The sequence below is a fragment of the Canis lupus genome, chromosome 26 (genome assembly GCF_003254725.2).
Source record: "Canis lupus dingo isolate Sandy chromosome 26, ASM325472v2, whole genome shotgun sequence".
In the NCBI taxonomy this organism is placed as follows: Eukaryota; Metazoa; Chordata; class Mammalia; order Carnivora; family Canidae; genus Canis; species Canis lupus.
Window position 1 is genome coordinate 30,418,164 of NC_064268.1, and position 22,786 is coordinate 30,440,949.

Below are 22,786 nucleotides of genomic sequence, written 5' to 3' on the forward strand. Positions count from 1 at the left end.
CTGGGCCTCGCCCCTCTGTCAGCCTCTGCACAGGCTCACAGTGGCCAGACCCTCGGCCTGCTGGCACAGGGTGGCCTAGAGCCCAGGGAAGAGAACCAGGCTGGGCTGGCTGGCCAGGAGGCAGGGCAATCTCCCCAGTTAATCTGCTGGCTTTGTGGGGAGATTGGTAGATGGCCCCCCAGGGCCCCAGCGGCTTTTAAACACACCCTGTGGACACTCAGGGGCACCAGGTGCTCAGAGGTGAGAGAACGCAGGACTCGGGCGTCAGGGTTTCAAAACTCGTGGTTTATTGACACTTGAGCACAGTGACCCCTGGGAGGAGACTGAGTTTCTGCCCCCACATCCTGGGACTTGGCCCTGCAGACAAGGGCAATGGCCATCCCGTCTTGGAACAAGACGCCCCTTGCAGAGAACACCTCTCCCAGGAGCCCTGCTGAGACGTGCAGAGATGAACCCTTGGCAAGGCTGGCACGGCGCACTGAATGGCAAAGCTCGGCGCATTTGGCAAAGCTGTGGAGCCTCGACGAGAAGCGCGGGCCTCCTGGGGCTGCCTCCCGTGGGCTACAGGCAGAAGCAAACCCAAACCAGCTTATTTTGCACGGGCCCATTGGGCTTCGGTGCAGCCCCCGTCAGGGCCAGGCCTAGAGCCGCCCGGGCCGCGCCCGAGCCCTGGAATACTGCTGAGGTAGCCGGGGCACCCACGAGGGAGGGGGGCGGGACACGGGGCTGCGGCCCAAGGCTGGCTCCGGGCCTCTCCAGGGGGGCCTGGGCCCGTCACCGTCCCCCCTGCAGCGCACCCCTTTCCTAGTCCTGGGCGCGAGGACAAGCGAGGTCGGGGAGGCCGCGCACCCGGCCCCGCACGGCAGCAGGCTGGCAGCACGACTGGGCGCGGAGGGCGCGGCCGAGCCCTGCCTTGTCCCCGGGCCTGGCACCTGCTGCCCCCCTGCCGCTGCCTGGGCTCAGCTCCACCTGGGCCCCAGCTTGTGATCCACATACGGCGCCAGCGTCTGCGGCTCCTTTCTCTTCCAACCCACTTAGCTGCAAGAATAGACACTAATAATACTTCATCACCCCTCCCTGCTGGCGGTCGGGGCGGGGGGGGGGGGGGGGCTCCCGCGGCACTGGCCGCGGCTCCCCAGGATGCACCAGGCTGGCCCCTGAACCTCCAGAATTCCAGGATCTGCCACACAAATCCAGTGCAACCCTGTACCCTCTAAAGGAGAAACTGAGGCCCAGGAAGGCTCCAGGACTTGCTCAGCTCACACAATGAGCTAGTGGCAAGGCGAGGGTTGGGAAGGGGGGCCCGGCTAGGGGCCCTCCTCGGACTGTGGCCTGAAGAGAAGGGGGGCCAGGACTTTCAAGGCTGACCAGCCCCTGGTCAAGAGGGAAGAGGCCTCTGTGCCTAGGTGCTTGCACAAAGCCAGCGTCTGTGCAGCATGAACAAGGGCGCCCTCAGCCCCAAGGCAAGGATGGGCAGCACCAGACAGCAGAGGCCTCTGCCAGAGGCGGGGTGGGCACTGGGACAAGCCTGGAGAGATCTCCTGGGAGAGCCTCGAGCCCGGGCAGGAGTCAGACCATCACGTGGGGGATCCGGGCCCCACGGGTGAAGCCGCACTCCTGATGGCAATCACGGAATAAGATTAGCAAAGAAATGAGAAAAACAGAAGCTCGTGCTTCCTCCATCTGCTAAGATCATGCCCAGGAGCAGCCAGGCTGGTGGTGAAGGGCAGGGCCACGTGCCACCTCCTGCCGGCCCTGGGCCGGGAAGGGCCGAAGAAGGGCTTTGGACCCCCGGAGAGCAGCAGGGCCTTCCGGTTAAGTGGGGCAACACAAGGTCACTGTTGGCTCCTACCAAACCTTCTTGGAATTGTGGTGTTTAAGGTACTTCCCATCATTTCCACGGCACTGACCCCATCATCCGAGCAGCTCTATCCCTGCTGTGGGAGTGAGGGGTAAGCGCCGAGCCTGCGGGTGGCACCTCACTGCCCCACTGCCTGCCCGAGCTGGCTCCCTCCCTTCCTGTGTCAGGGTCCGCTTGTCTGGGGCCTGGAGGGGGGCATCTCACCCACTGCCCTTCCCTGGGCTGAGGGCCCCCGAGGCTCCCAACTGCCCGCTTCCTCGTCAGCAGGGCTCCCTCTGTGCACGCGATCAGGGTCCTCCCTGCGCTCTCCTTGCTGGGGCCTGGCTACTGCGGGTGGACTCTGCGGACCTCCTGGCCTGGGGGCTGGTGCCAAGCTCCCTCCTGCTGCCCATCTCCCAGCGACATTCTCTAGAAGCCTCAGCTCAGCTACCTAATGCTCTTCCCAGGCCTGTAGGCCTGGGTCCTCCCACCAGAGATCCCTCTCTCATGGCCCTTGACTTCTGCCTGGACTCCACCTAACCTGCCACTTCCAACTTGACACACATGCCATATCCGCCTCACTGGATGTGAGCAGCCAGGCACCTGGGGTTTCGTGGCTCCCAAGCCTCACCTGCCCAGAGCATGCTAGGGAATGTGGAGCCCTCCCTGAGGCAGTTAGGCTGTGGGCAGAGCCAGGTGGCAGAGGGTGACAGCCATGGCGAGCGGGAGACAGGAGGGTTTTGGGGGCTGTGGGGCAGGTGAGCGGGACAGGCTCCAAACCAAGCCAAAGCCCCCCAGCCTGCTTCGGACTTGCCAAGGCCTCTTCAGCGTGTTTCCCAATGAAACCGACTCGATTACTAACACAAGACATTCTAGAACATTCCAGTCAAACGAGGAACCCGCTTCAAGGAGCTCAGTCCCTCAGCCTGGGCACCAACCAGAGACATGAGACATGAGCAGCAAGGCCAAGGTGTGGAGGGAGGCTGGCGGGGCCATGGTCACCCGGAGCTCCCGGAGGCCCGTGGTCTGGCCCAGGTAGCACAGCACAGCCTACGCTCTTAGGGGCTGCTTTGCTAACTTCCAGCAGCGAATGGAATCATGACAAGTGGAAAGAACTCGTCCGGGAAGAATTCTAGCCAAAATCATGCCACTAGAACAAAATAAATCCTGCTTTTGTAAAAAACTGAAGCATGCCTATTAGAATCCGTCCCAGGCCCGGCGGGTCTAGCCTTACCTAAAGCTGTTTAAGGCACTTGAATGGCTTATTAACACCACCTGGAAAAGTGTTTGTTTCAATCCTGATTTAGGAAAAAAAAATTCAGTAATACTGCAAAAGAAGTTTCTTCAAAAAAAAAAAAATCAATACTTAAGTTTTCTAAGAATAAAATAAATGCTAAGCTCTGCTTAAGTTATATGACACAACAGGTCAACTTGGCACTGACAAAACAAAGGCAAAAACCTGAAATACTGCTTCTGAGTTAGACTTCCCTGGGGGGGAAAAAGCCCACAAATAAAAAGACACACGTGTCATCGTTCTGACCTCCCCCTCCCTGGGTGTGCGCGGGATGGGGGGGCAGGGGGGCAGGGAGGCTGGGGGCCGTGAGCACCCACTGCAGACCAGATCCCTGGTGCGCCTCCCTCCCCAGGGGCCGCTCTCCCCACTCGGGAAGCCAGCTTGGCAGGCCAGGCCCAGCCAGGCCCATCTGTAGAGACTGGGGCCTCCCAGCCGTGGCCAGTGAGGAGCAAACGAGAAGCCTGAGCCAGGCGCCCAGGACACGCTTGGAAATGTCCGTCGCTCCTGGGTCTGCCCGGGGACTCACGTGCAGCATCCTGCTGCCCCGGGCACAGGCCCAGTGTCTTTGGTCTGGCTGTGGCCCGCGCCTGTGGCCTCTGGCCCTGCCCCTACCCAGTGGGGCTGGGAGCAAGAGCTGCTCCACTTCTTGGGTCATCTTCTCTTTGGTGAGGTCTCTTCCCTAGGCCTCCTTTGGGGATCCAGGCCACCCCACTGCCTGCCCGAGCGGGGCATGAATAACACCACCACCCAGTGCAGTTCCCCAGACACCAGGATGGACTGATGCGAGCAGGGGTTTCGGGGCCCTGGGGAAGCACTGAGGATGGCACCCGCCTGCCCGCCACCGCCTGTCGGGTCCTAAGGCATCTGAGGGGAGGGGTGCGGGTGGGGGCAGGGGGCCTACACCTCCTAGCTGCTCTGCGGAGTGCTGGTCTCTGGCTGTGAGAGGCCAGAGGGCACATCCCCTGTCCCCTGGGCCCCGCCCTTCAGTAGGTCTCGGGGGTCCCTGAGGAAGACCACCATGACCGTGATGTTGTCGTGGGAGCCCCGCTCCCGGGCCGCGGCCACCAGCTCCTCGGCAACCTGCAGCCCGCTGCCCTGCTGCCGGGCCAGGTGGCTGTGGACGAGGCCCGCGACCTCCTGGTGGGGGACGACGTCGAAGAAGCCGTCGCAGGCCAGCAGCAGGTAGTCCTCGGAGCCCGTCAGCTCCCGAGAGGCCGAGTCCGCCTCCCCTGACACGTAGGGCTTCTGGAACACGTCCCCTGGGCACGGGAGAGAAGGGCCTCATGTCAGAGGGCCGGGCTGCCCGTGGCCGAGTGCATCCCAGCGGGCCCGGGCCTCGCTGTGGCCACCCTGCTCCGACCCCTGTGTTCACCGTGGGGGCAGGTAATTTCACGTGGTGCTAAGGGCTATGAAGAAAACACGAGAGGGCAATGTGGCAGGCTTATTCTGCTGTCCAGAGGGCAGAGTTAGAGCCCAGCTGGGCCAGAGGTCAGCTCTACAAACGGCCTTTTCACTTCCAGCGGAGCCGGGCCTGGAGTCAGAGAGGGCAGCTGGCTGAGGTCGAGGGCCTGCTGTTCCTTGTACTCACGTCTGCAGGTTCCCTTCCTCTCAGGCCCCTCTGCCTGAGACCCCAGATCCCATATGCTAGCAAGTCCCATGGGGGTTACCTTCAAGGTGAGCCCGGAACCCACCGTCCCCTCCTCACACCTTGCCCAGGCCCACGGGTCCCCTCCTTCTATGGGTCCCCTGCCCTCCAAGCGTGCACCAGACTGCTCCGCTCCCTGACGTGGAACCACCCGGGGGGCCCCCCTCCGTGGAAGGAGCCTCCGCTTGGAGAGGCTCACCTGCCACCTCCCCAGCCCTGTGTGTCCAGGGACCCAACGGTGGCAGCAGAGGGAGAAGGGCTGTTGGGCAGGCACCTGTGGCAGGAAGGCCAGGAGGGACAGGTGCCACATGGGGCTCGGCAGGAATGGAGTTTTAGTACCTTCGGGGAGACGTGCGGCTGCTGAGCCCTAGGCGGGGGCCCAGCAGCCATAGGATGCTGGGAAAATAGGCTTGTGGGGGACAGGAGGCTGCTTCTTTTCCTTTTTTTTTTTTTTTTTTTTATTAAGAGTCAGGATGAATGGGGGGCAGGTAACCAATAATCTTAAATTATAGAATATTTGTAAATGACCTTCTAGCACGTATAGCAGCTATCCAAGGGTCTCCTAGGAGGTTTTTCTGGGGAGCTGTTTTAGTGGGGAGATCACTGCTACAGCTTAAACCAGGAGGTGGAAGTTTCTGAGGTGTCTGCACGTGCGCTAACTTTACCAGAGGCCCCTCGCAGTCTGATTACATGGCCCCACAGGCCACAGGTGCTTTAGCAGCCCAGGACGCGACTGTCCCCTACAGCTGGGTGACCCTTGGGCCTCAGACAAGAGGCCTCCGTCTCCCGCCCCTTGGCTCCTTACCGATGGCTCTGGACACGGCCAGGGTCCCGTTGACTCTCCAGCAGTCCATGTGGGACACGAAGCCGCCCAGCGCCTCAATGCGCTCCTTCTCATCCTGTGGGGGAAGCCAGAGTAGGGGCCGGGGTGCACCCGCGGGGCAGGCTGCCCAGCGTGGCTGTGCGAGGGGAGCTGCAGCTCGTGAATGATGCCCAGAGGAGGCATCAGGACAACAGTCAGAGACCAGGGAGACCTGAAGGGTCTCCGGCTGCAGGAACAGCCACCTCAGTTACGGTGCAGACATGGACCACCCGCGGCCACTGACCCCCCGTTGCCTCACCTTTCACTCAGGATACTGTCCCCTCATTGCAAGCCGCTGGGACAAGAGCACAGAGAGCAAGCCTGTGCTCCGTCCTGGCGACCTGCCAGGGCTGGATGAAACCTGACCCAGGCCCTGTTCTTTCTCAAAGCCCTTCCCCCAACCCCAAGTGGAAGCAGCACCCACCACCAGGGCACCAGCCTCCTCGGCTGGGAGCTTCCCACGCCCCCCGGGACAGTGTCTGCTGGCAGCCCAGGCCCCTCTCTCTGGGACCACAGATGTGGGCCCTTCCACCTGCAGAGGGGCTCCGCGCTGATAGGGACCTACTGCAGGGGGAGGGGCACACTGACACCAAAGGCTGGGCCTCCCATGCGGTTCCAGCGGAGGCTCCCGCACAGGAGGCAGGACAGGACCTGACCTGCCTGCACTGCTCCCTCTGGGCCGGAGCACCCACCGTGGTGTGGGCGGTGCCAGATAAAGGCCGAAAGGGCCATGAATGTGGGCAAGGAGGAAGGAATAAGCAGGTGGAAGGGGAAGAGAGACTGGCAGGGTCTGGGGAGAGGCAGGTGGATCCGCGCACATGCAGAGGCCTACGGACCTACGGACGGGAGCAATCCCTGGCCTCCGGCCTGATCCCCACCCCTTGGGGACTTTGAGGAGCTTCGCACAATTCAGAGGGCACCCCCAACCTGCGTCTGTAGGAAGATATGGTTTCCTACACACTCCAGCCCAGCACAGCCCACTCAATGTCCGCGAGGTGGGGCCATGGCGAAGGGGTGACAGAGGGTGAACTGTGAGCTGCCTCCGGGGCCCTCTCACAGCCGGGCTGCACAGCCCCCAAGTCCACCTCTGCCCCCTGGGAACGGGAACTCCTGGACACCGCCGCTCCCAGTGGGAATCTCCCAGCGGGTCCAGTGCTCCCTGGCACGCTGAGCCTGCAGAGGCCGTCCAGCCAGGGGGCTCAGGCTTTCTGAGCCGGCTGTGGGGACAGGGCTGGGCTGAACGGGAGGGCAGAAAGGTTGCTGGGTCACAGCTCCTCTGTGGCCGCCGCTGACGGAAGCACCTTTGCGAAACCACTAGCTCAGGCCCTCGGCTTGATGGGCCAACTCCGTCTGTGAGCCAGAGAGCAGGCGGCCGAACCAGGCCTCACTTCTCTATCCCAGCATCCCTCCTCCCACTCACTCCCTGTCCTGACCCTGGTTTTCTCCCTCTACCCTCATGCTGCATCCCAGCTGCCTACCCCATCCCATGACTCCCACCTGTGTCACCATGCCTGGCCCAGGACTAGGGGATCATTGGACTTGGGGCACCCCTATCTTGGTCTCCTATCTCCTTGACACCCACCCCTCAGCTGCCTTCCCGCTCATCCTCCCCACTGGCCCGAAACAGCTTCTCCACGGTCGAGCTCAGAGCTGGTGGCCAAGTGGGTTCCCACTAAGGGCCATTTCCCACCCAATCTGGATTTCGAGGCCCTACTCAGCTGGGCCTCTGGTCCCCTACTTCAGAGAGGCGACCCTGTCCAGCCATTTCCTCTCATTCCCTCCTGCCCTGGACTGAGTGGCCTCACTCACCTGAGCACTTCTCAGGCAGTGGCTTGTTCCTCCTGGGCTTGGCTGGCAGTGAGGTCAGCTGCACAGCCAATGTGACCGGCACTGCACTCGGCCACCCCCAGGCTCTCCTCCCAGGTTTCCATCAGGCTGTGCTTCCCTCCTACTTCTGATGGCACATGCCCGCTCTCCTGCCACACGCTCCCCCCCACCTCCCACACACCTCAGCTCTGTGAGCATGCAGCCCCCAGGCCCGCAGCCCCAGACCTGCCTGCCTTCACAGGGTGTCTTACCGACCCTGCACTCATATGTAACACCCCACCTTGTCCTCCCTGGCCCCTGGTCCCCTGACTAATGGCATCACCATCTTCTTGGATAACCAAGGCCCCCTCCCCATCCTCAAAAACCTGGATTCTTCTCTGTCCCTCCTGAGGCTACCTTGACAGGCAGGTCCTCCCCATTGCTGGCCAGGAGACTGCAGTGGCCTTTATTGTTACCCAGCTCTCAGCCTACCCTCCGGTGGTCTGATCATTCCAGAAGCTTCCAGAGATTTCTTATGAAGTTCCTAACACAAGAGCAGTTTCTCAGTGGCTGGTCCTGCCTAAACCTACCCTTTCCTTCTGGACCCTATGCCTGGCCTATTGGGGACCACCGACTGCCAGGATTTGGCTCCTGCTCCTTCCCCTCTTTGGCATCTCCCGGCACTTTGCCCACTCCTGTGGCTTGTGGCTGCCCGTTACCCTGAGAGGTGCTAGGAGGCTCACTGCCTCAGTAAACTCCTGGGTGCTGTTTGCTGGCCTGCACTGAATCCAGACAGCAGATCCAGGCTCTGTCCAGACAGCAGCAGACCAAGGTAGAGTGCCATGGGGTCCCCACATGTACCTCACAGCCGGTTTTGGCAGCTGCCAGGCCCTCCCTGCAGCTCACCAGGTTGTCACCAGTTTCCTACTCTCGTGACCAATGTGGTGATGGCTGCTTTTTGTGGGAGACTGTTCACCGGGTCTTTGATTACTTCTCTGTGTGGGTGACAGGCTAAGCTTGGGATCACAGGGCTCATTAGCTGGGCATAGCTGGCGGGGTCAAGAGAGCTCTGGGATCTAGTCTCTCCAGCCATGTGGGGTGCATATTAACGAGGGAACAGACACTTTGGCAGGCTTCTCCCATGCAAGCTGTGGTCCCAGCACCCCACATGTCCCAGGCAGCTTGATTCTTATCTCCCGGGAACCCCGTTTCACAGACAGGTGCTCAAGGCTGAAATGGGTAGAGCCAGGACCAAGCACAGCTGTCTGGCTGCGCTCTTTGTGATGCTGCTACACTGCAGGGCTCAGGCAGTGTCTGGGAAATGCTGCCCAGAGAAGGCCCTACTGGGCTGGAGAGGAGGCACACCAGCAAGCTTGCAGGGGTGCAGGCAGGAGCAGGCCAGGCACCCCGAACAGAGGCTCGTGCCTAGTTCTGACTTAGACTGCATTTCACCTGACTGCCTGTCTCAGGGAAGAATGGTCCACCGGGGAGCAGGTGCCAAATGCCTCAGGGCTGCAGTGAGGGTGGAGGGACACAGGACAGATGCCACTTCTCAGTTGTGTCCTCTGGGCAAATTACTTACGTCTCTGAGCCTCAGTCCTCTCCTCTCTATGGTAGGGAGAACATATGCAGGAGCTGAGGCCAAGGAAAGCTGCGTTCCCCGCTGTTTTAGGGATCGCTGCCTGACACTCCCTGCAGTACTTTCCAAATCCAGAAGCCACAGAAGGACAGCTCCGGTCGGTTATATAAAAGCCAACGTGTCTACAAGGCGAAAGCCCATAAGCAAAGACCAAGTGGGGGGCTATGTGCAAACTGCTGTAGACAAAGTGCTGACCTACAAACTGATAAGAACAATAGCAACAGCTCCGGAGACAAATGAGTCAAGGACAAGAACGAAGGGCTCTCCAGAAAGGCAATGTAAATGATCTTCAGTGTTTGAGAAGGTGCTCAGTCTTGGTCCATGAGACAAACGCAAACTGAACAGCCGCCTCCCTTCCCCTCAGACTGTCAGGAGCCGATGGTTCGGTGGGGCCGTGGGCAAAGGGACTCCCGTGGCCACGCAGCCTGAGGGGAGCAGTGTGGCAACTGTGCCAGGACCACAGTTGTGAACACTTGGACCCCTCCGCCCCACTTTTAGGAAGCTGCTCTGTTAACGTGCTGCACCCTGAGCAATGAAATATCGTACAAAGCTATTCACTGCGGTGTTGCTCCTAGCACAGGGACTGAGGGAGCCTGGATGTCCATGGACAGGAGTCCAGAACGGAGCTCTGCGGAGCCCTACGGAAGGGTGGGGGCGCTGCCGGTGCTGCCGTGGAATGCCCAACCACGTGGGGATAGCCGAGTGGGGACAGGGCACGTGGGCGTGCCCCAGGATGTGATCTCCTGCTCTCCTACTTCAGGAGACAGGCAGACTGGACACAGAGGAATGTCATCCTTGTGTTCAGGTGACGACCCTGAGGCTCAGACAGTTGAGTGACCTCAAGATCTCAGCGTAGCCACTACCCAATGAAGCCCCAAGGCTGGTTCCTTCCTACCCGGCTCAGCATCACCTCCTCCCTGGAGCCATCCCCCATAGCCTAGGTGGCCAGCTACCCTTGGCCCACCCGCACAAAGTGTGGGACCCAGCACTCAGACCCTGCTTCCCGGGCTGCCTGCTGGGCAGAGGCCCCAGGTCTCCCCTGCAGCTCCAGGCTCCATGCCACTGTGGTGAGAAGGGCTCACTTGGGACTTTTGGCTGTTAATGCCTCAAGCTTTAGGGGACCGCCCCTCTTCAGCCCCAGACACTGGAGTCAGAAGGGCCCTCCCTCTGGAGGAACACCAGGAGCTCCCTAGATAGATGGTCCAGGGCCCCTCTTACTTCCTCACCCATCCGACCAACTGCTATTGTGCAGTGTGACAGGGGGCTGGGGATGTCCCAGGGATAGACAGAGGGGGCTTACCTGTCGCTCAGGCCTGTGAGGCTCCATCAGCTTCACCACCTGTCCCTGCTGCACCAGGATGACCTGGGAGTCCCCAAGCCAGGCGATGTGCAGGGTCTTTCCCACGATGAGTGCGCACACCCCTGTAGTGCCGCTCTGCAGCCGCTGCAGGGAGAGAGGGGAGCGGGTGGGCTGGGTGCCGGCTCTGCGGGCCCACGCCTGTCTAGACGGACTGGCTCCTGGAACAGCGCTCAGCCAGGTCAAAGGAATGAACTGGTAAAGCACACTGGGGCACAGGACTCTCCCACGCCGCATGACAGGAGAGCACATCCTGTGTGGTCCCGTTTACATACAACTCTAGAAAGCACGCACTCTATCATCTGTAATGCCTGAAAGCAGATAGGTGGTTGTCCTGGGATTAGGTGGGCAGGAGGGTGGGGTGACAAAGGACGGAAGAAACACTTCGGGGGTGATGGATATGTCCGTTACTGTGGGGAGGGTTACACAGCTGTAGACACATGCCAAAACCTATCCAACTATACACTTTTTTATGGAACCAACAGCACATTGTACACTTGTAATATGCACAATGTATTATGTGTCAGTTATATCTCAATAAAGGTATCTTTTTTTTTTTAAGATTTTATTTATTCATGATAGTCACACACACACAGAGAGAGAGAGAGAGAGAGGCAGAGACACAGGCAGAGGGAGAAGCAGGCTCCATGCAGGGAGCCCGACGTGGGATCCGATCCTAGGTCTCCAGGATCACGCCCCAGGCCAAAGGCAGGCGCTAAACCGCTGCGCCACCCAGGGATCCCTCAATAAAGGTATCTTAAAATACTAGCAGCCTAGTCTAAATACCTGCTTCAGAGAATCACTATTCTGGGAGGTGGCCCGGAGCTCACCGCCCGGGGTGACAGTGGCCACGAGGGCTGAAGCACCTCAGTGGCTCCTGCGTTACAGTTTTATTTATTTATTTATTTTTAAAATATTTTATTTATTTATTCATGAGAGACAGAGAGAGAGAGAGAGAGAGACAGGCAGAGAGAGGAGAAGCAGGCTCCATGCAGGGAGCCCGACGTGGGACTCGATCCCAGGACTCCAGGATCATGCCCTGGGCCAAAGGCAGACGCTCAACTACTGAGCCACCCAGGTGTCCCTCGCTTTACAGTTTTAGATGCTACACGGCTTTCTATTAAGATGCAAGTCTGGCTTTGCTGATTTCTGCGGGAGTATGTGCTCAGAGCATCTGCTGTACACCCCTTTCCAAGTGTCCTTACGAGCTATGTTGACTGGGGCAGGTCCTTTAAGCTCTCTGGGCCTCAGTTTCCTGATGTCTAAAATGAACACAATTTTAGTAGCCACCTCGCAGGGCTGCTGGGAGGGCCCCATGGAAGTTCTGCAGGTAAGGTTCAGTGGGTGGTAAGTTCACAGAGGAGGGGTCAGATGTGTTCTTTCAGAAACAAGTGCCTCATCCCTACGTGGCTACAATTTCCGAGGAAGGAAACGCCCAGCAGACACCAGCAGCCTGCCAAGACCTGAGTGAGCAAGGGGAGGTGGGGCCGTGTATTAATCATGCGTTTTATTTTCTCTCTTTTCTTCTTTATTTTATTTCTTAAAAAATTTTTATTTATTCATGAGAAATCCAGAGAGAGAGGCAGAGACACAGGCAGAGGGAGAAGCAGACTCCATGCAGGGAGCCCAATGCGGGACTTGATCCCCGGACCTGGGATCACGCCCTGAGCCGAAGGCAGATGCTCAACTGCTGAGCCACCCAGGTGTCCCAACTTTTCTTCTTTAAAAAAAAAAAAAATTGGGGGGGATCCCTGGGTGGCTCAGCGGTTGAACGCCTGAGCCTGCTTCTCCTCCCTCTGCTTGTGTCTCTGCCTCTCTCTCTCTCTGTCTCTCATGAATAAATAAATAAAATCTTAAAAAAATAAAAGTTAAAAAAATTTTTTTCAATATTTTTAAAATTTTTAAGTAATCTCTACACACACTATGGGGGTTGAACTCACAACCCCGAGATCAAGAGTCTCACTCTTCTGACTGAGCCAGCTGGGTGCCTCTACTTTCTGAGGCTCTGACAAATTAAGGTACTTACTAATCCTGGAGAGAGTGCCCCTCCCAGGACAGGCTGATCCTTAAAGACAGCAAATGTCTGCCCCGAGCACACAAACTTCATGCATGAGCCAGGCAGCCGGTGTGAACCCATGTCCTCAGCCACCTCCTCTGTCTCTCATGCCAGGCTCCTTCCCCTGGCCTGGACAGCTGGGGGCAGCCCCAGTAGCAGAGAGCCCATTGAGGTTATACAAACTATCCAATCCTTTTTTAAAGAATGTTTTTAAAAGATTATTTGAGAGATGGAGAAAGGAAGAGAGAGAGCAGGAGTGGGGAGACAGGGCGGGGGAGAGGGTGAAGCAGACCCCCGCTAAGTGGGGAGCCCGACACAGGGCTTGATCTTAGGACCCTGGGATCATGACCTGAGCTGAAGGCAGACATTTAACTGACTGGGCCACCCAGGCGTCCCGAGAAACTATCTAATCCTAAACATGCCTACCCTGCCTCGCCCAGGCCTTCCTGTGAGGCCACCGTGAAGGCTCCGGCCATGCTGTGTTCTCTGCCTCCTGACCAACCCTGGTGCCTCCCCATGTGGCCCTGTGTGGTAGGGTGTCTCCTCTTGGGCACTGTAACAAAACTCCTCTTTCAAGGTGGTGTCAGTGCCTGTCATCTTGCCATACCTAATTGAAGCAGAATCCTGGGCACATTTTAAAATAGGCTGCCCGGGGGCAGCCCAGGTGGCTCAGCGGCTTAGCGCCACCTTCAGCCCAGGGCATGATCCTGGAGATCTGGGAGTAAGTCCCACATCGGGCTCCCTGCATGGAGCCTGCTTCTCCCTCTGCCTGTGCCTCTGCCTCTCTCTCTCTCTGTGTCTCTCATGAATAAATAAATAACATCTTTTAAAAAAATAAAAAATAAAACAGGCTGCCCTTCCCTGTGAACCCTGCACACCCACCAGAGTGGGGCAGGTCCATGTCGCTGTGGGGCCAGGCATGCTGGACCAGAGGCAAGCCTGATGCTGCTTTTATTCAAATGAAAGACAAAAGCCCCCTTTTACTGTAGGAATGAAGAGACATGAGGGCCAGCAGAGTTTAGTGAGGACCTTCTAACACCACCAATCGCTTTGATTCCTTTCCCTCTGCCAGACGGGCCTCTCTGATGCTAATGGCTACTGGCCCACAAACAGCATGCGAGGCCCGCTCACTGCTTCTTACCTCTCGCTTGGCTTTCCAGAGAAACATCTCATCGGTGTGCCGGAAGGCTTCTCTGAGGGCTCCCGCGGGGTCCGTGAGCAGCTCCGGCTGGCGGGCCAGATTGGTGTGCACGTGCACGGCGGCGTACTGTGCAGCGTCCACCCCTCCGTGACCATCGAACACGGCAAAGTAGGCTCGGTCCACGGGGTCCTGATGGGGAGTGCAGTGGGAGTCACACTGACCTTGCCCCGACCAAGGCTGCCACCCAGCTGGAGGCTCTAGTCTGCGGGTGGAGCCCAGGCACCGCCTGGGGTGGGTCTGGGAAGAATCAGCATGGCCTGTGCCATCAGACAGGTCATCCTGACTCAAGCACTTAGGAGCTGCAAGATTTGCAAAAGGGCAAGGCTCCAGAGCTTCGGTTCACTTTCTGTAACGAGTTGCTGGAGCACATAGAATGAGGGATGGTGTAGCAGGTGGCTCCCAGCACCTGAGACAAAGCAGCGTCAGAACCATGAGTCTGGGGTGAGTCCTGGGGCCTCCCTTATGACAGACTCAGGCAGATCCTTCACTTTCCTCAGTCCCGTAGCTGGGAAAGCAAGGTGGCTGGTGGTTGCTCTGGCCCAGAAGTAAGTGCTGGGGCAACGAATGGGGCCTCCCAGACCCCCGATGAAGTGCCTGGACTCATCAGGTACCTTGGCCTTCAGGGGACAGCTACAGGGATCACTCCTGCCTCAGCTCTGGCTGGCAGCTCTGCTCGGAACCCCCACACAAGGCCTCCTAGCCTGCTCCGACTGGGGCCCGGGAGGAGGAGCACTGGAAGTGGAGCACTCACCGACAGGCCGAAGAGCTGATTGAAGGCGGGAAGGCACACATGCCGGTCCTCCATCTTGCGGCGTGTATTCCGGATGGCATGCATGGAGACCAGCCACTGCCGCTGAGGAACCTGGGCAGTTGAGGGCACCTGCTTCTGCCACTGGCTGCATACTTCCCAGAGCTGGTTAAAGCAGCTTCGTGCCAGGCCCTTGGCATCCAGCACTGATGGGCGTGAGAGAGGACTGTTAGGGAAGCACCAAGGCGGGCCAGCTGGGCCCCACTCACTCGGCCTGCCCCCCTTTCCCTGTGGCCCCTGTGGCTCTCCAGACAGCACCCACCATAGGCCGGCACAGGCCCCACCAAGCCCATCACCCCCGGGCCATTCTGAGCGCACCAGCCTAGCAAACTATGCATGACGGTCTGGGTCATCGGCACTGAGCACAGTCTGGTTTGGCAATATGCACAGGAAGGAGCCTCCCGTCCTACAGTGAGCAATTCCACTCATGGGAGCCCACCCCAAGGAAACAGCCAGAAATGCAAAGATAATTTCAGAACAAAGTACAAAATCATTTATAATTGCACGTTAATTAGAAGCAATATATATCCAGTGACAGAGTAAATTATGGTCTATTCTCTTGATGAAGAATTAAGCTGCTATTAAACATGATTTTCGCAACTAAACAGGCAACTGCCACACGGCCCAGCAACTGCACCCTTGGGCACTTATCCCAGAGAAATTAAGACTGTGCTCACACAGAAACCTGCGCGCCCCGGGGTTCACAGCAGCTTCACCTGTAATAGGCAAAAACTGGAAATGGCCCAGGTGTTTTTCACCCTGTGAATGGGTAAACTTTGGTACATCATGGCACGGAATACTACTTGCAGAAGGAAGGAAAGAAGAAGCTACTGGCACGTTATAGACACCTGGATGAATCTTCAGAGAATCAAGGCGGAGTGAAAAAAAGCCTATCCCCAAAAGTTATGTACTCTATGATTCCATTTATAGGCATTCATGAAATGACAAAATTATAGAAATAGAAAAGATTAACAGTTGTCAAAGGTTAGGGATGGGGCACAGGGCATTAGGGTGTCCATTAAGGATAACCTGAGGGATCCTTGTAGGAGGAAATTGTTCTGCATCTTGATTATGTCAAGATCCTGGTTGTGGGGATGCCTGGGTGGCTCAGAGGTTGAGCGTCTGCCTTTGGCCCAGGGCAGGATCCTGGAGTCCCGGGATAGAGTCCCACATCAGGCTCCCTGCTTGGAGCCTGCTTCTCCCTCTGCCTATGTCTCTGCCCCTCTCTCTCTGTGTCTCTCATAAATGAATAAATAAAATCTTAAAAAAAATCTTGGTTGTGATATTTTACTGTAGTTTTTAAAGATGTTACCATTGGGAGAAACTGAAAGGATGCATGCAATCCCTCTGTGTTAGCTCTTACACAGCATGTAAGCCTACGGTTATCTCCAAGTTTAATGGGAAAAAATTAAAGGGTAAAACAAAAATGGACTTTTGTAGAGCGTGAGAGCATGTAAAATGCTGGTTGCCATAATAAGGAAAAACATTAAGAAAAAAATGCAATGGGAAAAGAACAGAAAATCCCACATACAGTTTGATCACAAGGACATGAAAAAGCCTTCAACTGTTTGGATCCAGAAAATAAAAGGCAAGAAAAGCGTACAATCGAAATGTCAGCAGTGGGTGTCTGCAGGTGGTGGTTCTACAGGTGATTTGTTTTTTTCAGAATACTTTTATGGCGCTTTCTCAATTTTCTGTGACAAGTGTGAGCCCCAGATGATGGTTTCAAAATATGTCCATAAATTCTCTGACGGTTGACTGGGAGCCCAGTTCTCTCTCTTGAGCATGGGCCTTAGCGACCAGCTCCTAATAAACAGAATGCAATGGAAGTGACCATGAGCTGCTTCCTAAGAGGCGCTAGGGTTCCCATCTTACACATTCTCTCTTCCTCCCTGTCTGTCTCTGTCTCTCTCTCTCCATCTTCCTGGTGAATCACTGGCCCTGAGGGAAGCCAGCTGCCATGGTGTAAGGACGTACGCGTAGCCCTGTGAAGGGTCCACATGATGAGGGAGTGAAGCCTCGTGCCAACAGCCAAGTGACTGAAACCCTTGGAAATGGAAGCTCTGCCCCACTGGCCACAGGCCCATGACCATGGTCTCGGGAGACCCGGGGCCAGAACCACCAGCTCAGCCGCTCCCAAATTCCAGACCCACAGAAACCATGCGATAAGAAATGTTTGTTTTAAGCCATTAAATTTTAGGGGGCATTTGTTATGCAACAACAGGTAATAGCCCCTAAAACACACACGCACACCAATCCCAAATCCTACCTAAACCTGCCTTCTAAAGAAAAGATTAACAAGGAACAGGTCCCAAGGAATGCTTAGGTGGCAAGCCTCGGAGACTCAGGTCATCTCCACATACTAAACCCTCCTGGGAATCTTGGTGGCCCAGGTGTATGAGGCAGGTACAGGCACGTCAGGCCAGGCATCAGAGGGGGATTCAAGGGCAGACCCCCAGGAGAGCTGCAAGCCACACTGGAAGGACTTGCGGGGGTGGAAGGGAGGTATTGAAAAAGGAAGACCTCTGGCCCGAAGGTGGAGGCCACAGAACGAAAAGAGAAGGGCAGAGGCCAGGGGAGGCAGAGAGGGTCTGTGAGCACAAGAGGCCATGGCAAGACACGTGTGAGGGAATCCACGCATCAAGGCGGAGGTACTAGTGTCTGGAACTGGCCACTGTCGCCGCATCTGGGACACAGGTGATCATCAGGGGTTTGGCAAGAGGTGGGGGACCAGCAGGGCCGGCCCAGGGGGCTGTGGGTACAGGAAGGCTCAGCTCGGGGACGACAGGTCCACACGCACTTGGCTCAGTGAACCCCTGCCAACCGGTCGGAGGCCCCTCGCTCAGCTGGGCTGCGCCACGGCCTCCGCAGCCCCCTCCTTCCCTGGCTCTGGATGGCCGGGCTCAGATGACCGTCCGGCAGGGCTCCTTCCCTCTCCCTCTGGGCTCCGCTTCTATCAGGCCTGAGACACCCAGGGAGGCACAGGGACCAGGTACTCTCTTGCCTTAGGTTTGTGCTACCGTTCCTGCCGACATGTTTGAACCTGAATTTCAGCTTGTGCAAAGGCAATCACGCCGACGATAAGCGATGGATAAGCAACGGGAGGCACGGCTCGGCCTCCTGATGCCGCCGCAGGAGCCGCCCGGGCCTCATCCTGGCGCCCACAGGACCGGCCCACTGGAGGGGCCCGGCTGGCGTTTCGGCCTGACCCAGCCACACGGCCTTCGTCATACCGCTGCCCTCGAGCAGTGGTGCTTCTAACACGCGCCGTGATGCCAATTCTGCGAGAAGGGCTTCGAGACGACAGACCTTACTGCGTGCTGCTCCGGTGACAGGGACGGCTGACCCAGGCCAGCCCAGGTGGCACGGAGGGCGGGGCAGGCTGTGACTTCCTCCCCGCGGGGCCCAGCCTCTTCCCCGGCCTGGGAGCCCCCACGTGGAGCGCCCGGGGCCTGCCGCCAGCAGGTGGCGCTGGGTTCCCGCGGGACTCGCGGGTGGGGCCCTCCCTTTGTGGGGCGGGAGCCTGCAGGCTTTGCTGAGGACAATGGCTCCCTGTCACTGGGGCCCCGCCACCTCCCAGGCAGGAATGCGAGGCCCCGCGGCATGGAATGTGGGCAGGAAGCCGCGGAAAAGGCAGGGGACACAGATGGGAACTCAGCACTGGCTGAAGCGAGGGGCCCGCGTGGCTTTGTCTTCTTTCTCTGCGCCCCCCACCCCCACCCCCCTTGCTTTGCCCTCAGTGCTCGCACTAATGCTAAGCTTCAAGTCACACAGATAACAAATATGGGACAAGACGCAAGTCATCATAAGCGATATATAAGAGGACCGGATCAACAAATCTATGGCAGTCCGTCCCCCAACCCCATGCAGGAGTTCGCTTTTCACGGTTTCGGGTACAGGTCTTTGACTGCGGTCTGGAAAGGGGACCATCCTCCTGATGTACTGTCAGAGGTCAGTGGTAGCCTAACCCTACACTGTAACCCTCGTCCTTACCTCCCTTCATCTTATCACGTAGGCATCTTACCATCTCCGTCATCACCAGCAGGGTGAGAGCGGTACACTAAGATACTTAGAGAGAGGACGGCCACCTTCGTAGGACTCTCATTACAGCGTGTTTTACTGTTCTATGTTAGTATCAGATATTGTTCATCTCTTACTGTGCTTCGTTTAGAAATTAAAGTTTGTCATAGGTATGTGTGTATAGGAAAAAATGCAGGATTTGGTATGATCTGCAGCTTCAGGCATCCCCTGGGGGGTCCTGAAATGTATACCTCTAGGGCAGCTTGGATGGGGGGGGGCCCATCAGTGTAGCGCCGCCTTCAGCCCAGGGCGTGATCCTGGAGACACGGGATCGAGTCCCACTTCGGGCTCCCTGCATGGAGCCTGCTTCTCCCTCTGCCTTTGTCTCTGCCTCTCTCTCTCTCTCTGTGTCTCTCATGAATAAATAAATAAAATCTTAAAAAAAAAAAAAAAAGAAATGTATCCCTCTCAGATGAGGGGGGCTAATGTATTAGGAAACTGAAAGAAAGACACGCAACATAAGAGTCCTGACTTTTTATGATGAGGTTTACTGCCCACTCTGGGTCCCCCTGGCTGTGTGGGGTGGCCCATGGTGCGCCCCACTAACCAGTGTCCTAGGAGGAGGCAGACGGACAGGCCCACCCCAAGCTAGCTCTCACAGATGCTGCCGCGTCTCCACCCCACGGGGTCCCAAGTTGGATCAGCCGAGGCAATAGGCCCAAATGCTGGCATTTTCACCCAGCTGGACCTGAGGCTGGCCCCAGGAGCCGCTCACATGTCACCGCCTGGCTCCCACGCCACCCTGGGGGAACGTCAGCTGAGATAGAAGAGCAAGTGGGCGACGGACTTACCACGTCAGCTTCCTCCCATGTAGAACGGGAAAAGCATTATTCATCCCCTGGCAGCTTCTGAAGCTCAGGGAGATGGCTGCCACGCTCCCCCTGCCGACCTGACGCTGCTACAAGTGCCTTCTCTGCATCCTGACTCTGCCACTGCTGCCTGCTGCCCGCGACCGCCCTTCCACCAGCAAAAACGGGAAAAGCAGCGGCGCCCACTTGAGCCCTGAAATCTGGCAAACTGGCACTTCCCCGCCGCCCGTCCCTTGTCTGGCTAGTGTGTCGCCTGCTAGGCCTCCAGGCCAGGGAGGGAAGAGAACTCACAGGTCACAGGGGCCTTCTCTTCCTCATCGTCATCTTCTTCCTCCTCCTGCCTGGGCAACTTCCTGAATTCAGAAAGGTCGGTCTGTAGCAGCTGGGAAACTGCCTCGTGGGCCAGAGATGCAGCAAGTGGAGGTGGAGCGCTCCTGGGGACAGGAACAAGAAGTGAAGGGGGGCTGGCACGGCCCCAAATGCTCCACATGGAGCCCTCCTCTCCACTCAGGGAGGCCCTTCCGGAGGGAGTGACGGCCGCTTGCACCACAACGTGCAGCAACAAGGAGCAGGCCGGCCTCTGAGCCCCAGGGAGCTGGATGGGACATCCACTCGATGCCACTTACCAGGTCCCGAGCTACACCAAACATGATTGGGGGCTGCCGGGGGAGAAGATGTGTCTGCTGGGCTCGGGGCCGGGTAGCACAAACTGCCCATTGTCCAGCCTGATGACTGCTTCTGGTCACCAATACTGGCTAGGGACCTCTAGTGTTTCAGGAGTCTTATGGGTTGAACTGTGTCCCCCAAAGTTCATATATTGAAGTTCCAATTGCCAGTGCCTTCAAATGTGACCTGACTTAGATACAATTAGGGACACCTCGGTGGCTCAGTGGTTGAGCATCTGCCTTTGGCTCAGGGCATGATCCCGGATCCAGGGATCGAGTCCCACATCAGGCTCCCTGCGAGGAGCCTGTTTCTTCCTCTGTGTCTCTGCCACTCTCTGTCTCTCATGAATAAATAGATAAAATCTTAAAAAAAAAACAAAGAAACAGATGCAATTAGAGTGAGGTCTTACTGGACTAGGGTGGGTCCCTAATCCCGTAACACTGGTGTTCTTCCTTATAAAAAGGGGACATTCAGACACAGATACACACAGCGAGAACTCTAGAAGATGGAGGCAGATGCTGGGGAAATGAGCCAGAAATCACCAGAAGGAATCAGCCCAACTGGCACCCTGATCTTGGATTTCCAGCCTCCAAAACACTGAGACAATATATTTTTTTAAGAGGCTCAGCCTACATGCGCTGTGTCCATAGAAAGTGTCCCCTGGTTCTTGCGCATAAGGAGCCCATCCCAGGGACGCATGGATGGCTCAGTGGTTGAGCATCTGCCTTTGGCTCAGGGCGTGATTCTAGAGTCCTGGGATCGAGTCCCGCATTGGGCTCCCGGCATGGAGCCTGCTTCTCCCTCTGCCTGTGTCTCTGCCTCTCTCTGTCTCTGTCTCTGTGTCTCTCATGAATAAATAAGTAAAATCTTAAAAAAAAAAAAAAGGGAGCCCATCCCACTGGTGGCCCTGTATGTCTAGACATATCCCAACACCGGAATCTGCCTCCCCATCAGTGGGAACCCTTCATAGGCCAGAGGATGTGTGTTCACCCTTGTGTGTCTGTCCTTGAGGGCTGGGGGCCAACACCCAGGGTAGCCAGTGATTCTCTGCTGGGCAGACACACCTGGCTTTTTCCCCCAAGGGCAAGGACCTCCCAAAAGCTACGTAAATGGGTCCACTTCCCTTTGGGGGATAGGCATCCATGGTGTGTCTATAGATAGTCTTAGGAATCTACTGGGATGGATTTATGATTTTTTTTTTAAATGAGAGGGTGACTCAGGGGAGAGGCCTCTGGAACTACCTTTGAAAAACAACCAGCCGAGACATGAGAAATGAGTTCCCCTGCCATTTGGGGATTTCCTGCTAACTACTGGGTTTTCCTTTTTCACAGCAGGGAGAAGGGGCACTGTTCCCTTTGCTCCTGGGGAGGTGGTGCTGTGGCTTCCTGCAGGCCTGCAGAGGCCACCGGGGCAGGGAAGCAGCTTCCGGCCCTGGGGACACAGACAATGCCTGGACTCAGGCCATAGGCTTGGCTTCCTGGATGCACCCTCCCGCCCCATCCAGGGGTCCCCCTCCCCCCTGCCTCTGCACACCCTCCAGGCACTCAGGCCCTGCAGTGGTCAGGGATCCTAAAGACTCTAGAAGATGCTTCAGTGAACAGAAAGTGTGTACAAGGCCCAGGTACCCAGCAAATACTCCAGTCCCACCCGCTTTGGGGTTTTCAAGCTTGCATCTAGCTGCAGAGATGAAAATGAAGAGGAATAATTATAGTGTAAGGTGTGCACTGTCTGGGGACCTGAGGTGAGACACGGAAATGCTGACAACAAGGGGGAAGACAGGATGTAAATCACTGCGCCACTGGACTTGGTGATCTGACTTCCCAACAGTCTCATGAAGGACACCATTTACAACCTGAGACAGCGCCAAGCACCACCCTGCTTGCGGCCCCTTACCCCCAGGGGCCTACACGCTGCCAGGGGACCAGAAGGGAGGGACGGGAGCGCGCCAGGCTGCTGCCAGGGGACCTGCTGTGGGGGTGCACCTGACAGACACAGAATAGACAGCATGTGACCACACGTGTGAACACTGTGTCTGCACAGGGAAGAAATACTAGAAAAGGAGAAAAAGAACTGAAAGTAAATCCGTTAAGATGAATAGAAAATATATGACTTGCCTGCTCTGCCATCCTGCTAATTAACGGGGTGCCTGTTCCACACCTGAGCCCAGGGCCTGCCACCAGGCCTCATGGGGCCCCATGTCACCTCAAGCAAGTCCTGCTTTTCTCCTACACGTAGCCTGAGACACTTGCCCTCCAAGTAACAGAAACTCCTCACCCCCCCAAGCCCTGCAACCTGTAGACCTGTCTAGTCAGACCCCTGACTTCTCTCTGGGCAGGAGGGCCCGTTACCTGTACCTGCTCCTGCCTGGCTACCCTCCTCTTCCTCACCTCCTTCCATCTCTACTGCCATGGAGCAAAACCAGCCCTACCTTCTGGGATCCTGCCCCTTGGGGTACGTCCTTCCTCTGTGCCCTCCCTCCCCCTCCCAGCCACCCACCGATGACCCTCCCAGGCCTGGCCCTATTGCTCATCCCTCTCCTGACGCTGAGCCTCTAGCCTGGGGCTCTCCTGTTTCCATCCCCTGGTTATTTCCTCTTTATCCCCTGGACATGGCATCTCTAGCACAGCAGGCCGGTGCTCTCACTCCCCAGGCTCTGGGCTCACATGCAGTGGCAGCAGGGGTACCAACTCTCCCAGGCCTGCATGTCCTCCCACAGCCCCTAA

At 57.3% G+C, this 22,786-nt stretch overlaps 1 protein-coding gene across 3 annotated transcripts in view; it reads right to left on the reverse strand.

The window, feature by feature from the left end:
* Nucleotides 1–264: 264 nt before the first annotated feature.
* PPM1F (protein phosphatase, Mg2+/Mn2+ dependent 1F) overlaps nucleotides 265–22,786 on the reverse strand; it is a 30,854-nt gene continuing 8,332 nt past the window's right edge. For all 3 annotated transcript variants that reach the window (XM_025474947.3, XM_049101905.1, XM_025474948.3), the window contains 6 exons: nucleotides 19,689–19,831; nucleotides 14,452–14,654; nucleotides 13,641–13,829; nucleotides 10,387–10,530; nucleotides 5,585–5,678; nucleotides 265–4,393 (listed from right to left, as the gene is read on the reverse strand). In XM_025474947.3, coding sequence (XP_025330732.1) covers nucleotides 4,041–4,393; nucleotides 5,585–5,678; nucleotides 10,387–10,530; nucleotides 13,641–13,829; nucleotides 14,452–14,654; nucleotides 19,689–19,831 — 1,126 coding nt within the window. In that variant the 3' untranslated portion in view covers nucleotides 265–4,040. The remainder of the gene's footprint in view (nucleotides 4,394–5,584; nucleotides 5,679–10,386; nucleotides 10,531–13,640; nucleotides 13,830–14,451; nucleotides 14,655–19,688; nucleotides 19,832–22,786) is intronic.